The 13,148-nt window shown below is 44.7% G+C and overlaps 1 protein-coding gene across 2 annotated transcripts; it reads right to left on the bottom strand.

Moving 5' to 3' along the window:
- Positions 1-240: 240 nt before the first annotated feature.
- Positions 241-12,139, bottom strand: ACSBG2 (acyl-CoA synthetase bubblegum family member 2). 2 transcript variants are annotated; one of them, XM_065745836.1, is made up of 15 exons: positions 11,969-12,139; positions 11,510-11,639; positions 9,045-9,124; positions 8,641-8,882; positions 7,571-7,659; positions 6,911-7,031; positions 6,388-6,468; positions 5,811-5,960; positions 5,435-5,611; positions 4,599-4,780; positions 4,090-4,323; positions 3,180-3,397; positions 2,147-2,286; positions 950-1,196; positions 241-555 (listed from the first exon to the last, which is right to left on the bottom strand). In XM_065745836.1, exons 1-15 carry the CDS (start codon positions 11,997-11,999, stop codon positions 440-442), a joined length of 2,238 nt encoding a protein of 745 aa, XP_065601908.1. In that variant the 5' UTR covers positions 12,000-12,139; the 3' UTR covers positions 241-439. The 2 variants fall into 2 exon arrangements, with proteins under 2 accessions (XP_065601908.1, XP_065601909.1); XM_065745837.1 differs by having other exon boundaries at positions 11,993-12,139.
- Positions 12,140-13,148: the final 1,009 nt, after the last annotated feature.

Raw genomic sequence — 13,148 nt, 5'->3', positions numbered from 1 at the left:
AAGCATGCCATTAAACATGCACCTAGGAAAACAAAGCAGATGGCTCTAAAAAGAATTCTGCCTTCCCTATGCAGCAGGAAAAGGGCAGATCCTGATTGGTTTACATTCAGCTCAGGAAAAGAAAACTTTGGTAAAGGCACACCATACACTACGAACTGATAAGGTAAAGGCATTGCCCTTATATAAAAAAAGAAAAAAATACAAAGCAGAGATATTCAGGGGTCTCTGCACTAGAACATACACAGGAAAACACTGGGCATGACCACGCTGGGCACACTGCAGTAAAGGGCCCAGGAATGTACAGCTAAGCAACTCAGGAGGGCAACCACACAGCCAAGCCTCATTTATTTCTGCAGAACCCACTGAGTCTGTCCCGGGGAGCCCAGGCTGACAGTGAGCTTGTGCACCAAGAAGTGGGAGGAGTTTCCTACCACGCCAGCTACTGCCGAAGAGCATTCTCCGTTGTTGTTGGTGTATTTGCATCTGCATAAAAGTCATCAATCAGGTCTTTGTACTTCTGTGCCACCGCCGGTCTCTTCAGTTTCATGGTTGGGCCTGTGGAAAACACACAGCATGGGGCTCTAACGGTGCCAGTGCTACAGACAGCGTCGTTTTGAGACACAAATCAAACGCAGAGTTGAAGCAAGCATAGAGGAGGACTCAGAGTACGTGAAACCACAGCAAATTCTAAATGCTGCCTGTGATTAATAACCTCCATTGCCCCATGAATACAAACAGCACAACCACCCTGCAGCAGACAGCACAACAACATCAAGGACTGCTCTGCTCAGTCCTGTCAGGCACAGCTGGGAAGTCCAGGATAACCCATCCACCCTCACAAAGGCTGTGGCACAGAGCAGCTGCAGCAGAAGTGCTGCAGGTTTCAGGCTCTGCCTGTGTTGCCTGTTTGACTAGCACCCAAAGGTGGGGCCACCCGCCCACCACTCACCCAGCTCTCCACCACCGACAGAAAAGTCTTTCTCCAGAATGACCCACTTCTGGATTTTCTGAGCATTTGAGACAGCTCTCTTGTTGACTTCTGAAATTGCTGCCTGGATAGCTGGATAGATGGCCTTGTCCTTGCTGCTTATGATTTCAGAGGCTTTCGTAGCCTTGCTGCCCAGTTTTTGACAATATTCAATAGCTTCTGGAGTGAGGTCATCTCCTGGCTCCCCAGTCTCTGTATTTACGATGCACTGCAACACATGTTAGGAAAGGTCACTTTATGTCGTTTAAAAAACTTGAACCCCTTCACACTAACACACCTGATGCCCACAAGAAGCTGCTGCATCACCTTCCCTACCTCAGCACCAATTGGCAGTTGACCACTTTTATGTGCTTTATACAAACTGCTGTTTCAAATGTCAGCTTGTTAAAAGACGTCTGTTATCTCTACACACTCAACAGCTACATCAATGGCTCAGGAGCAAACTGGGCACAGAACTCATCCTCTAAATCCTTCCCTTTGTGATCCCAAATTAAGCAAAACACCAACTCCTCCTCTTCTCTGGGCCAGAGCTTAACTTGTCCATATCCCACAGCAGCACAGCAGCCTGCTGGAATTCAACACCACCCCTCACACCAACGAGAGCAGCACCAACAGGGCCTGGCTCAGCAGCTCTGGCACAAGGGCAAGAAGGCTGGCAGCTGCAGACCCACTAATGAGCAATTAACATTGTCCTGGAAATGCACCAGCCTACAAAGTCTCTCCAGCCCCAGACAGAAGAGTCAGTACAGTCCACCCACACGTGTTGCTGTGGAGTTTAAAGCCACTGTTTTAAAAAGAAATCTCTGACATCTCATTACTGTCTGAACTGCTCTGGGAAATACTGAAATATTGGTGAGAAAAGCAGGTTTCTTTTTTCAGTTTGGCTGCTATGTCACTTAGTACTTTTCTGCTTTCTGTCTGAGGTGGTACAGAGATAAACAGTGGCCCTGAACAGCAGAACACTGGTGGCACATCAGATGGCAAGTGCTCATTTTTCCTGTACAGTATAAGTGCAACTCAGCTATAAGCCATGCTCTGCAGCACTCTCAGGCTCTAGCAAGCATTGCAGAACATAAAGTCATCTCACTGTACTGCAAAATAATCTACATCCTTTCAGCCCCATCCCGTTTTCCATTAAGCAGGCAAAATCAATCCTACCTTGAGTGTCAGAAGCATAGCAAGGAATTTTGCTTTGTCTCCAACCAACATTGCATTGCTAATGATGGGACAGGCCTCTTTCACAGCATCCTCAATTGGAACAGGAGGAATGTTCTCACCTCCTGCTGTGATGATGAGCTCTGGAAAACAGTCAGATCTTGATTAATGCTTATGGCTTCCCTTTTCCTTCCTTCACAACCTGAAATGACTTCATAGCACCTTTGTGGTCACACAGATCCAATGATGAGTGTGTCCCAACATCTGGAGAAGGCAGTGAACCAGAAAGACTCCAGCCAGGCTAGGAGAGCTGAGACCAAGGTGTGCAAACAAGCAGTCAAACAAGTATGCAAGAGCTGCTCTAATGCTCCTCAGATGTTTGCAGCTTGGGAACATGGGGTGTAGAGTACAAACACCTCAGCACATGACCACAGTCACCTCAGATTCTCAGGAATTCAACCAACCTGTTCAGAAACTTAAGCCAAAAACTTGCTGAGGCAGAGCAGAGTTTTTAAAGCTACACACGGAGCAGAGATGAGCCCGTCTTTCTTGGCTGCATTTTATAGATTTCTTAAAGCAGCCCTTTTGCACAACCATTTATCTCTTTCATGATTAGAGTCTTTCATGAAATTAGATTTGGATTTGTTTGGTGTTGGCCAAGAGCTGTGTTGCTGCAAGCCATTTTCACAACAGCATTAAGCTTTGTTTTCTCTTACAGGTTAACTAGCAAAGCCAGCTCGAACTGAAGGGAGCCAGCAGCACACACAAGTGAGCAAAGCATTAACTGCTGCTGAAGAAATCATTTCTCCCTTCGCAGTCACACACTGGTTTCAGAGGTCATCCTTCTCCCCTCACAAGCCATGTCACGTGCTCATTTGCTGGCAGCACACCCTGCAGCCATATTCATATTAAAACCTTCAGAAGAAGTATCTCAATACAATTCTGTGCAAGCCACAGCTACAGAACTATCAGGGCTTGATGCATCCGACCCTTGCACTGTACAACCTCAAGAAAGAAAAGTGACAAGGTGCATTACCTTTAATTCTGCCAGTGATGTAAATGAATCCATCTTTATCATATTTGCCAAGGTCTCCTGAATGCAGCCAGCCCTCTTCATCGATTGCCTCTTTGGTTTTGTCCTCCATGTTCAAATAGCCCATAAAGATGTGCCTTCCTGCAAAGCAGATCTCCCCATTGCCATCTGCATCTGGTTTATGAATCAGTGTCCGACAGCCTGCCATTTCCTTTCCACAGCTTAAACAAAGAGAACACAAACAAATCTGAGGCTTTTTTAATTATTACTATTTTTATATTCAGTAACTGAACAGCAGAGTGAAATGATAGTGGTACCCACTCAATCTGAAGTGTCTGAACCAAGCCAGGCAGCCTTTTACTACAACTACTCCAATGGGGAAGTTAAAAATTTTAAAGTCATCTGTGTGTGTAAAGGAAACTACAGAAAGTTGTTACTGCAACGAGATCAGCATTTGCACACCTGGTGCTTCCACTTACTGCTCTCAAACACCTGAGCTTTGAATTAGAATTTATGTTCCTGGCTGCACACTTTTACTGACGGTGGTATTTCTCTGCAGACCAAACACGTGGGGCCTGAACGAGCCATCCAAAGCTACAGAACAGCCTGACTGCATTCATTCATTCGACATTAAGGTGAACTGTAGGTTGCTAATTCTCTCCTCCCACAAATCCCTTGCTTTCTCCTCAGTTCCCAGAGAATCCAGGCCAAGTCTAAGTAATGCTTCCTTTGCCCATGGCAGATCTCTTCATCTGCAGAATACGGCCAGAGGAACTGGCTCCCCAGAGATGTCTCACTGGCTATAAGACTGAGGCTTGAGCTGCAATGGCTGAGACAAACAAGCCAGGTACAACAGAAACCTTAAAGGATCTCTGCTCCTCCTGGCAGCACTGTGTTTACAGGAGTTATTTACCTGGTAAGCCTAAACGCTTGAGGTATGGATACTGTGTGAGGCCCCGAGCTCTCACTCATGCCATATAGCTCATACACAGGAATATTCAGGCTTAAAAAAAATTCCAGAGTCTCTCTGCTAATGGGAGCAGCTCCTGTGAAGCACCTGGTGCAGCGATCCAGCCCGATGGCCCTTCGAACCTTCTTGTACACCAAGTGCCTGGCCAAGCGGAAGTTCATCGGGACGTCAGAATACCTATGGAAGAAAAACCAGTACAGGATCTCAAGCCAGAAAGTAAAACTTCTCCTTGTCCTCTTTTCATCCATCTCCTAATTCGGCTTTTTCAGTGAAAAATGACAACAGAAATTACTCATGTCTCCAGCTCTTGCTGCCCACCCTTTCTACCAACAGTTACCTCTGGTTTTTAATTCAAGTCCACGAGTCTGGCCTGTTATGCGCAGTGCAACTCCTCATTAGATGCTAAAGTCCTCCTAACATTCCTAACATCCCTTAAGTTAATTTGTAATTACCCATTCATCCACTTCAGGTTTGTCTGCAACCCAACTCCCTTGGCCCATGTTGCCACTTTTCTCTGGAGCGTGGATGATTTTGCACCAATAGATTTCATTTTTTCTTCTATTTTTTCCCAGACACGAGGAACTCCTAAGAAGGCAGTTGGCCTCGCCTCACGCAGGGTGTCCACCAGGGTGCCCTGAGCAGAACAGAATTGAACACAGCTTTCAGAAGTGCTTTAGTACAGACTTCAGGTCAGCACTGCTCACTAGCCAAAGCCTACAAGTGCCATCAGTTCCTGAGAAATGGATCATTTTAAGCTGAAGTGCTGCTGCTGAGTGCCAACAATACCAGTTTTCTTCCTGCCATGCTCCACAAGAGCAAAGAGCCTCAGAAGAATTCCTATTCTGCACTGGTTTTGACAAGACACCAAGGGTTGATGCTCTTGATGCCCATGCTGACAGAGCATTGGGACATATTTCTCTTCCCAGGGCACAGATGTAAAGGTGGGACCATTTTGCAATATGGACAGAGCAAACACAGCAAACACAAAGCTCCACCAAAACATCAGGGCACAGAAGCGGTGCCAGCCGAGACAGTGAGGAGCTCCCAGTTGTGAAACTGTTGGTCAGCTCATCCTGACATGTCACACAGACCCAAAAGGCAAAGGTCAGGCTGCCTAAACTTTTCAAACTAACAGACCCTTAAACAGCAGCACTTTGTCACTGCACAAGCAGAGTCATCTCATGACTCTGAAAGCTTTGTTAAGCCACCCAGGTTTGCATTCAAGCAGCTACTCCTAGCTACAAGCAGGTAGATGAGCACACGTTTTTCTGTTATCTAATATTTTTACCTTTAATGCATCCGGCTGAGCAAAGAAAACCTGTGCTCCAAACGTTACTGATAACCAAATATCTATAATCTGTGCAGCAACATGACTGAGAGGCAGATAGCTGACCACCAGCTCTTGCTTTTCAGTAGCTTCCGTCACCATTAAGGAACGTCCAGCTGCTAATGGTGTCCATGTCAACTGCAACAAGAACACAGCCCAGTATTAAGGGGCAACTCTTCTGAGCAGGTACAACACAGAACGAGCAGCTCACAAATCAAGGCTACAGCTCACTGTGACCCTCAGACCAGGTGTGCCCATCAGCTGACCTTTGCTGTCCCTCAGCACCCACCCACGGTCACAGTTCTCAGAATGGACGTCCATACAAAGAGATACTCACGTTGTCATGACTAAGCATTACTCCCTTTGGCTGTCCAGTTGTCCCTGAGGTATAAATTAAGGTACAGCACTGGTTAGGCTTCTGTGACTCAATGATTTCATGGAGCTGAGAATCTGGAACATCTTCACCAATGTCCAAGAACTCTTTCCACTGTATACAGAAGTGAAAAACTTCATCACTTTATAGGCTATAATTCATAAACAAAATTAAGCCCAAGGTGAAGAGTAAGAAACCATGTTTCCTGTATCTGGCTGCCAGAGGAGATGTGGAAAGAAACAGAAAAGGAGACAGCTCTGCCCTGAAGCTTCCCAGCTCTGCAGCAACCCTGGTATTCACCCTGGGAGTGCTGAGCAGGAGTAATTCTGGGACCCAAACCTATATAGCAGAGGTCAGTACGCTTACACCTTTTCCTACAGCATGGTTTATCAAGCTTTGAACAACAGCAGACACGTACCACTCCAGCCAGGCAAGTGCTGAAACCATCATACTCATCATGACAGTGGAAGGCTATCATTGCTTGCAAGCCACCAGTTAAGTACAGCCAGTATGTACAAGCCAGTAAGATGTTAGTACTTACGGAATACAGATTTGGTCTCTTCTCTTTCAGCTCTTCCCCATACTGGATAACAGCTTTCACATGAGATAGTTTATGCTCAAACTGTGTTAGAAAGGGAGATTCGTGAGAACAGCGAGAACAAGCAAACCCTGCTTGTTCTTTTAAGCCTAACCAAACCACCACTTAACATGCTACTGCTACTTGCCACGTGAAGTAAAGCTTAGAGAATTTCATGTGCAGAGGGAAGCCTCAGTAATGACAATAATCATTGGGACTGAGATGTTGCCAATCTCAGGGATTCTCAATTGTTCATTTTGGCTTATCATACTTGAAGCTCAAGGCTTTGTCATGCTGCAGAGCCACCATTATCTTCTAGTGAGATTTACCACGAGTGATCACTCATCTGGCTCAAACAGGGAACACATCAAGTTGGCTTAATCATTTCACTTCCGCTTTCAGATCCAGCATATCCCTCAGGTAGCTTTACCCTCCCATATCTACCAGCAGGAGACATAGCCTCTAGTCATTCAACAGCTGTATTTACTTGTAAGATTTTCTGCAGCTGTGCGTGGTTTTCCACAACCAGAATGTTGGCACTACAGTTCTCTGCTACATAATGACAGGCTTCAGGAGAGTTGGTAGTGTAGATCCCAACAGCAAGTCCACTGCAAAAGCAAAGGGGAGAAAAAAAAACAGGAGAAAAATACAGTATTAGAGGATAAGCAGAGTTGTTGGCAAACAAAAAAAAAAAGATCATTTTTAGCAGAGGAATATCCTCAGGAAGAATGTCCCATAAGGAAACAACAAAAAGCAGAAAGCTTAGTTCTAAGGACAGAGGCTTTGTTCTGTGCATGGGTCATGTCAGAGTGGAGTTACTGGCCAAAGTGCCTCAGACAGAAGACCACTGTGACACTCCGACCATTTCCACCATCACATTTTTAGCTGAAATGCAACTAAGCATGCTTCTGGATTAACCTACTGTTTGTCTCATTTTAATAAAGAAATACCTTCCTAAAATACAAGTTTTTTGTCTCATTAATTCTTAATGAAGTAAAGAGAGTTTGCGCTCTAGGTATCTTCATTAAGTTCAAATATAAGCAGAACTTGCTTTGCTTTAAATCAAAAACTCCTCCTCACATAAGTAACAGAATTAATATCTGAAGGCTAAAATAAAATGCATCTTGAGAGCCAAAACTCATCTTACCCTGCAAAGATAGCTCCAATGTCAGCAATAAACCACTCTGGAGAATTAAATCCCAAGATGCACACTCCATGGAAACGCTCCAGTCCCAGCTTGAAACAAAAGATGAGATTACAGCAATTTTATTTCTCCTTTAAGAACGCTTAATTTACAGATTTCTGCTGTGAGCACAATGTCAAGGGAAAAGTTATCCTATTATGTGTGGTAATTCACACACACTTCTCAAGAATCAAAGTTTCTATCATCACACTATCCAACTTTATCAGTAGGCAAGAGAGAAAAAATTAAAGGCAAAAAGGATTTTCTGGATTTGCTTAGGTCTGCATTCAATGTGATTAGCTCACTGCTACACACGGTGCTACAAAACTACAGGCTAGGTAGTTGTCAGCTCCCTTTGGGCTTGGAAGGTAAGAGGTTAATTTAAACAACCACTGCTGAGACATTTAGTCATTTAGTACAGGTTAGAGAAGTCAGACATGAGTAATGACCAGAACAAGTTCCGATGGCAGTTGGAGACACTTAGCTAGGGAATTCCAGCTGCTGAAGTTCAAGTCTTTAAATCTGCCTCAGCCATTCTTTTGCACCACAGAGAGTGGAAGTACGTACACTGGAAGATACCACAGCTTGAGTGGAGGAAAAAAAATAAAAATGGCTTCAACTTCAGGAAATAAGACTTTCTAAATATAAAACAGGAAGTACTGTAATGTTAGTTTCTCTCTCAGAATGCCTTAGTATTCAACAGCTCAAGCAAATGTCTCAGCCAGTTTGAACATTTAAGTTGGATTCACAGGCATTCCTTCAAGTTTCTTTCCTGGAAAGAAGAAAACGTACAAGACTTGAGGAGCCACATGCCTCAAATACTTCTCCTTCAAAATATTGTGGAAACTGTATGTATGTACCAAAACATTGTAGTAATCACCAAGATGCTCATGGCATGTTCGAATATCTTCCTATCATTTTAAGTCTCATCAGCTTTCAGAGAATTTGCAAGCTCAAGATACAGCTGACTGCAGTTATTTCAGCACTGACACTGGCTGAGCATGCACATGGAGTAGAATTCAACAAGAGCTCACCTTCAGAAAGCTTTTGGCAGCTCTCCAGCACTTGTCATAGTACATCTTATATGTGAGTTTTATCCACTGGCCATTCTTCTTGAATGCAAGAGCATAATAATCACCGTATTTACTAACAGCTTCTTGGAACAGTTTGTGAACAGTCTTCGGTGCCTCGCTGCCTATGCCCTCCTCATCCATCCTCAGCTTCACTTCTCCATCTTGTCGTGTTGTCCACACACTGGAGGCAGGAGGTGAAGAGGCTGGAGGTAAAGATAACTGTTCAACATCTTGTATTTAGAAATTCTCTGCTGCCATAATAGAAATGTAAACAATGGACAGACCATCCCACACTTCTTCCATGGTTATGGTTTTAAAGAATAATCTTATGCATGTAACAGTAAATAAAAACACTTTCCACTTACATGTGAAATCGATCTTGTTCATCTGAGATCTCTCTGTCTTAGGAACTGCAGCTGGTTCCATGTTGCAGACCTCAACAGCTCTGCAAGGCAGAAGCAATTAGCACTGGACAGGCTGAGGAACACCTGAGGCATGTTTGCTCCATCACTTAATTGTGTTAATCCCTGCATGTCAAACAAAGATTAGTGGTTCCTGACGTTCTGTACTTGGCTTTATTAATTTCACTAGCTCAGGCTGCATGGATATAGGAACAAAACAGGCCCACCTAAACAAGCGTGCAATCTTTGCATGCCCTGCTTTTTAGCACGTGTGCGTTGCTCTGCTTGTAAGAGAAGCTGCAGAAGAATCCATGAACAAAGCATCCAGAAAGCTGTGACAATTTAATACCAGGTAAACATTCCTTGTGCCTGAAGCAGTGTGGAAGGTGAGGACAAAAACAGCTGTGCAGATCTGCTGCTTTTCTCCTATCTGTACTTTGCAAGTTTAAGTGAAGGCAGCAGCCCCCAAGGCCTTTCTGCTATGCAGTGCAGCAACCACCCTTCGGGAAAACCCACAGAGATTTCCTGCAGAAGGTAAGGCCAACTAAAAGCAGGAAATTGATCTAGCAGGAAATCCTGTTCTTAGGTACTTCTAATAAAGCTAGTCCACCAGGCTCCCACCAGATGTTTGTGAAGTAACTGAAAAGGCACTCTCAGGAACAACCCCTCTACTTCAGCCATAATCCTCAAGGAGCTTGCACTGTGGTTCCAGATGAAAGTGGCCCTTTTTACTTACAGTCTTGCAAGATTTGGTAAAAACCTCCTGCCAGCATTGGTAGGACAGTGTTCTTACTCCAACCTTTTCCAGAACTGACTTGTATAGAACTTTAAGCGATGAGGACATGGAATAATGAAGTCACAATTGGAAGCCAGACCCTGTGAGATTTGATACTTGAGTCTCTGTGTTCTGCCCCCAGAACAAAACCACCCACTGCAAACTACAGGCAGATGATATTCGTTCCCCTATCCTGGACAGACCTACTTTACCTCCTTTAAGGCCCAAGTTTTACCCCACCCAAGATTACAAACTACAGTTCCACCTTGCCTTGCCAAACAGCCTTCTGGGGCCTTCTGCTCAAGGGTGTCTTAAGAGTTTGTTCCTTTACACCATTACTCCTCCCCACTGCCACACTGAGTACACAGTTTCTTCCAAGTACTCAGTCGTATTCTAGAAGGGTCCTCCCATGACATCACAAAGTGGGGTCACCAAGTTCTGCCTAAAGGAAGAACTTTCTGGAAAAAGATGGCTTGGCAACTGTTACTAACCAGGATGTCACTAACCAGTGCCATGCAAACCCCTCAGCCTAACCCCAGCAGGATGCCAGCCAAGCCTCACGTTTGCTTCTCTTTCTGCTGGATCAAAGCAGAGATAAATCAGCCACAAAGCCCCACGTGACTCTCAGTCTAAGCAGTAAATTGCTTCCCTCCAGTTTATGTTTTCTTTGAATTTCTAAGGGATACTACACAATTATGGCTTTGGACATATGACAGGATTTAAGGCACAGAGCTTTGACATAGCTACTCCTGTGTCATGTCCAAAAGTAGAATCACTTCTATCTAATCTGCAAGGTACAAACCAGAGGAACATAAATCAGTTTCCTTTATTTCTCCCAAAAGGATTACAAGGTCTCCCTCAGTACATATTTCATCATCATTACTGAGAACAGTTTTCAACACAGATTATCCTTCAGTTGCAGTAGGTCTGCATCATTTCTCCACCTGCTTTGTGGGCAAAGTATGGAAGTGACTCAGTTACATGAGGAAAAAACAACAACCCCACAGCTACTTTTCTTACAGTGAATTAAGTCTCCTTTTCCTCCTCCTTAATATATATAATTCCTACTCATCCCTTCCCAAAATAGGTAGAGAGCCTTGGAAGTCTGCTAGCTACACCCCATTACACTTGAATGATAACTGATTATTAATCTGCTCTTTAGCATGAGTTTAGATAAACAGAGGGACTACCAGGTTGCCTAGTTTGGTTTAAAAAAAAAATCAGCACAGGTGCTGCACACAAGCTGTCCCTAAGAGGCACACCTTGTTTCACACGTGCACATAGTGCTCACTAAGTACTCAATCAGTGTCCTCTCAATAATGCAGAATTAACCATTATGTGGAGCTCCTCTGTAAGAACTGATCTTCCTGAAGCTGCAGAACATACAACCATTCCCATGCCTTATGCTTCTAGCAAATGCACACTACCTCAAGCTCTGTAGAGTGCAGCTACATACAGCAAAATAATTCTGCTCCTTCTTTTCAGGGGTTGAGATCATAGATGCAACTTCTGGATTTTGTAGGTAGCAACAAATGTTAGAAATTTATTCTAAAAATCAGAATGTCCCAATTAACCTAAAGTATGTTTGAATACAAGCTATGTGCTGTGCATACAGGTAACGACAGGAAAAAATAAGATCTTAAATTAGACAAACCTAGCAGAAGAGCTGATCGTGACGTCGTCCAGTGACACCGTGCCGTTCCCTTGAGCATTCACATTGAGATAAGCCATGGGGACTGGCTCTGCAAGTGTCGAACGCACATCTGATTCACACAGCATTGTCCCTGTAAAAATCGGGGTTTTTAAAATAAGGCAGAATACTACAGTGAAATCAGCTTTAATTGATGGGCCTTTCTAGCCACGACAAACCCATATGATTGTTATATTTGCATTAAATACAGTAAATTCTCTAACTAGTCAAAGTGCTCTTCACGTTATGCTCAGTGCATTCGGAAAGCTTGACGAGAATTAGATGACACATCCCCTCTAACACTTAAAAATAAGCATAACAATGACAGCTTCGAAAAAGCACTAAGAGGTTAACATTCGCATTTCGCACTTTTTTGCCCCAAATGTTAAGGCTCGGCTCTCAGACCTCCCCAAATTCACCCACCGTAGGGCTCCAGCTCAGCCTTACAACGCATCGTCCACGCCTCGGAGCAGCTCTCCTCCCGCAGCCTCTCTGAACGAGCGCCGATGCGTAATAGCCTTTATTTTTAAACTAGCGCCCATGAGGCAGATCTGGAGCATCTTATGTCATGTGCTCCCTGCCTCGCAATTGGAAGCGGCCCGTCACCCCACACCGCCGCCTAATGAGGAAGCTCTGGCCCCGCGCCTGCTTGCTGTGCTCGGCTCTCGGGGCGTTGGAGGTCCGGGGTTCAGCTGTCCCTGCGGCACAGCTGGAGGGGGACGCAGCCCCCCCTGCATGCCTGCTCCCCGGAGATTTAAAATCTCGTAAGAATCGGTGCTTGGCAGCTGCTGCATTTTCAACACTGCTTTCAGTCCTTTGACACTGAGGGGTTTCATCATCTAAATGAAGTATTTTCTCATACTGAAAGCAACGTTGGTTTTATTTAAAGGTTTACAGTCATCAAATGCTGTTGATGCTCACAACTTGACAGGCTGAGCTGTCATTGCTTCCATGAATTTCTAACCAGTCAGAGGTGAATGTTATCCTTCATCCTTATAAGAAGTGGATTTTAGCATGGCATTTCATACCTCCATTAGGGCAAGTGAAAGCAGGCAATGCGAGGAGCACATTTGTCTGATGACAGATATTAGCAAAAGGAAAGAGACTTTGCTCTAATGAATCAGATGGGACCAAACCAGGTCTGGAGGAAGAAGGGACTGTGCAGCATCCTGCTCCTGATGGCAGTGGAGAAAGGCACGGCCAGCTGCAACTCACAGCATCCAAACCTGCTTTCTTGGGCTAGGAGCACACTCCCAATTCCTCACCTGCACAGTGCTGCAAGCTCCAATTCCCAATTAAAAAAGAGTGCAATTTATAAGCAGCTGAGGGAGGGACATCTCCAAAATCCCATATCAAAAGCACTTGGGCTAAGTGACAAACATTGCCCAATACCCCACTGTAGACTGAAACACCGCCGTGGTTTGTTTTTCGTGTAAGACGGCTGTGAGAAAACATGGGTTATCTCTACAGAGTTGCCTAGCACTCGGAGCATGGTGAAGCAGGGGTATCGCTCCCTCCCCAGCCTGGAGGAACTCAAACCCACGTCTAGAAGAGCGTGCCAACTCCTGGATGGCACAGTGCCTGCCCGAGGTGCCATCAGCAG

Source organism: Cyrtonyx montezumae, unplaced genomic scaffold (assembly GCF_038088225.1).
Source record: "Cyrtonyx montezumae isolate F1298 unplaced genomic scaffold, pur_monq_1.0 scaffold_39, whole genome shotgun sequence".
Lineage (NCBI taxonomy): Eukaryota > Metazoa > Chordata > Aves > Galliformes > Odontophoridae > Cyrtonyx > Cyrtonyx montezumae.
The sequence above is the reverse complement of the archived record's forward strand: the minus strand, read 5'-3'. Positions and strand labels throughout refer to the sequence as shown.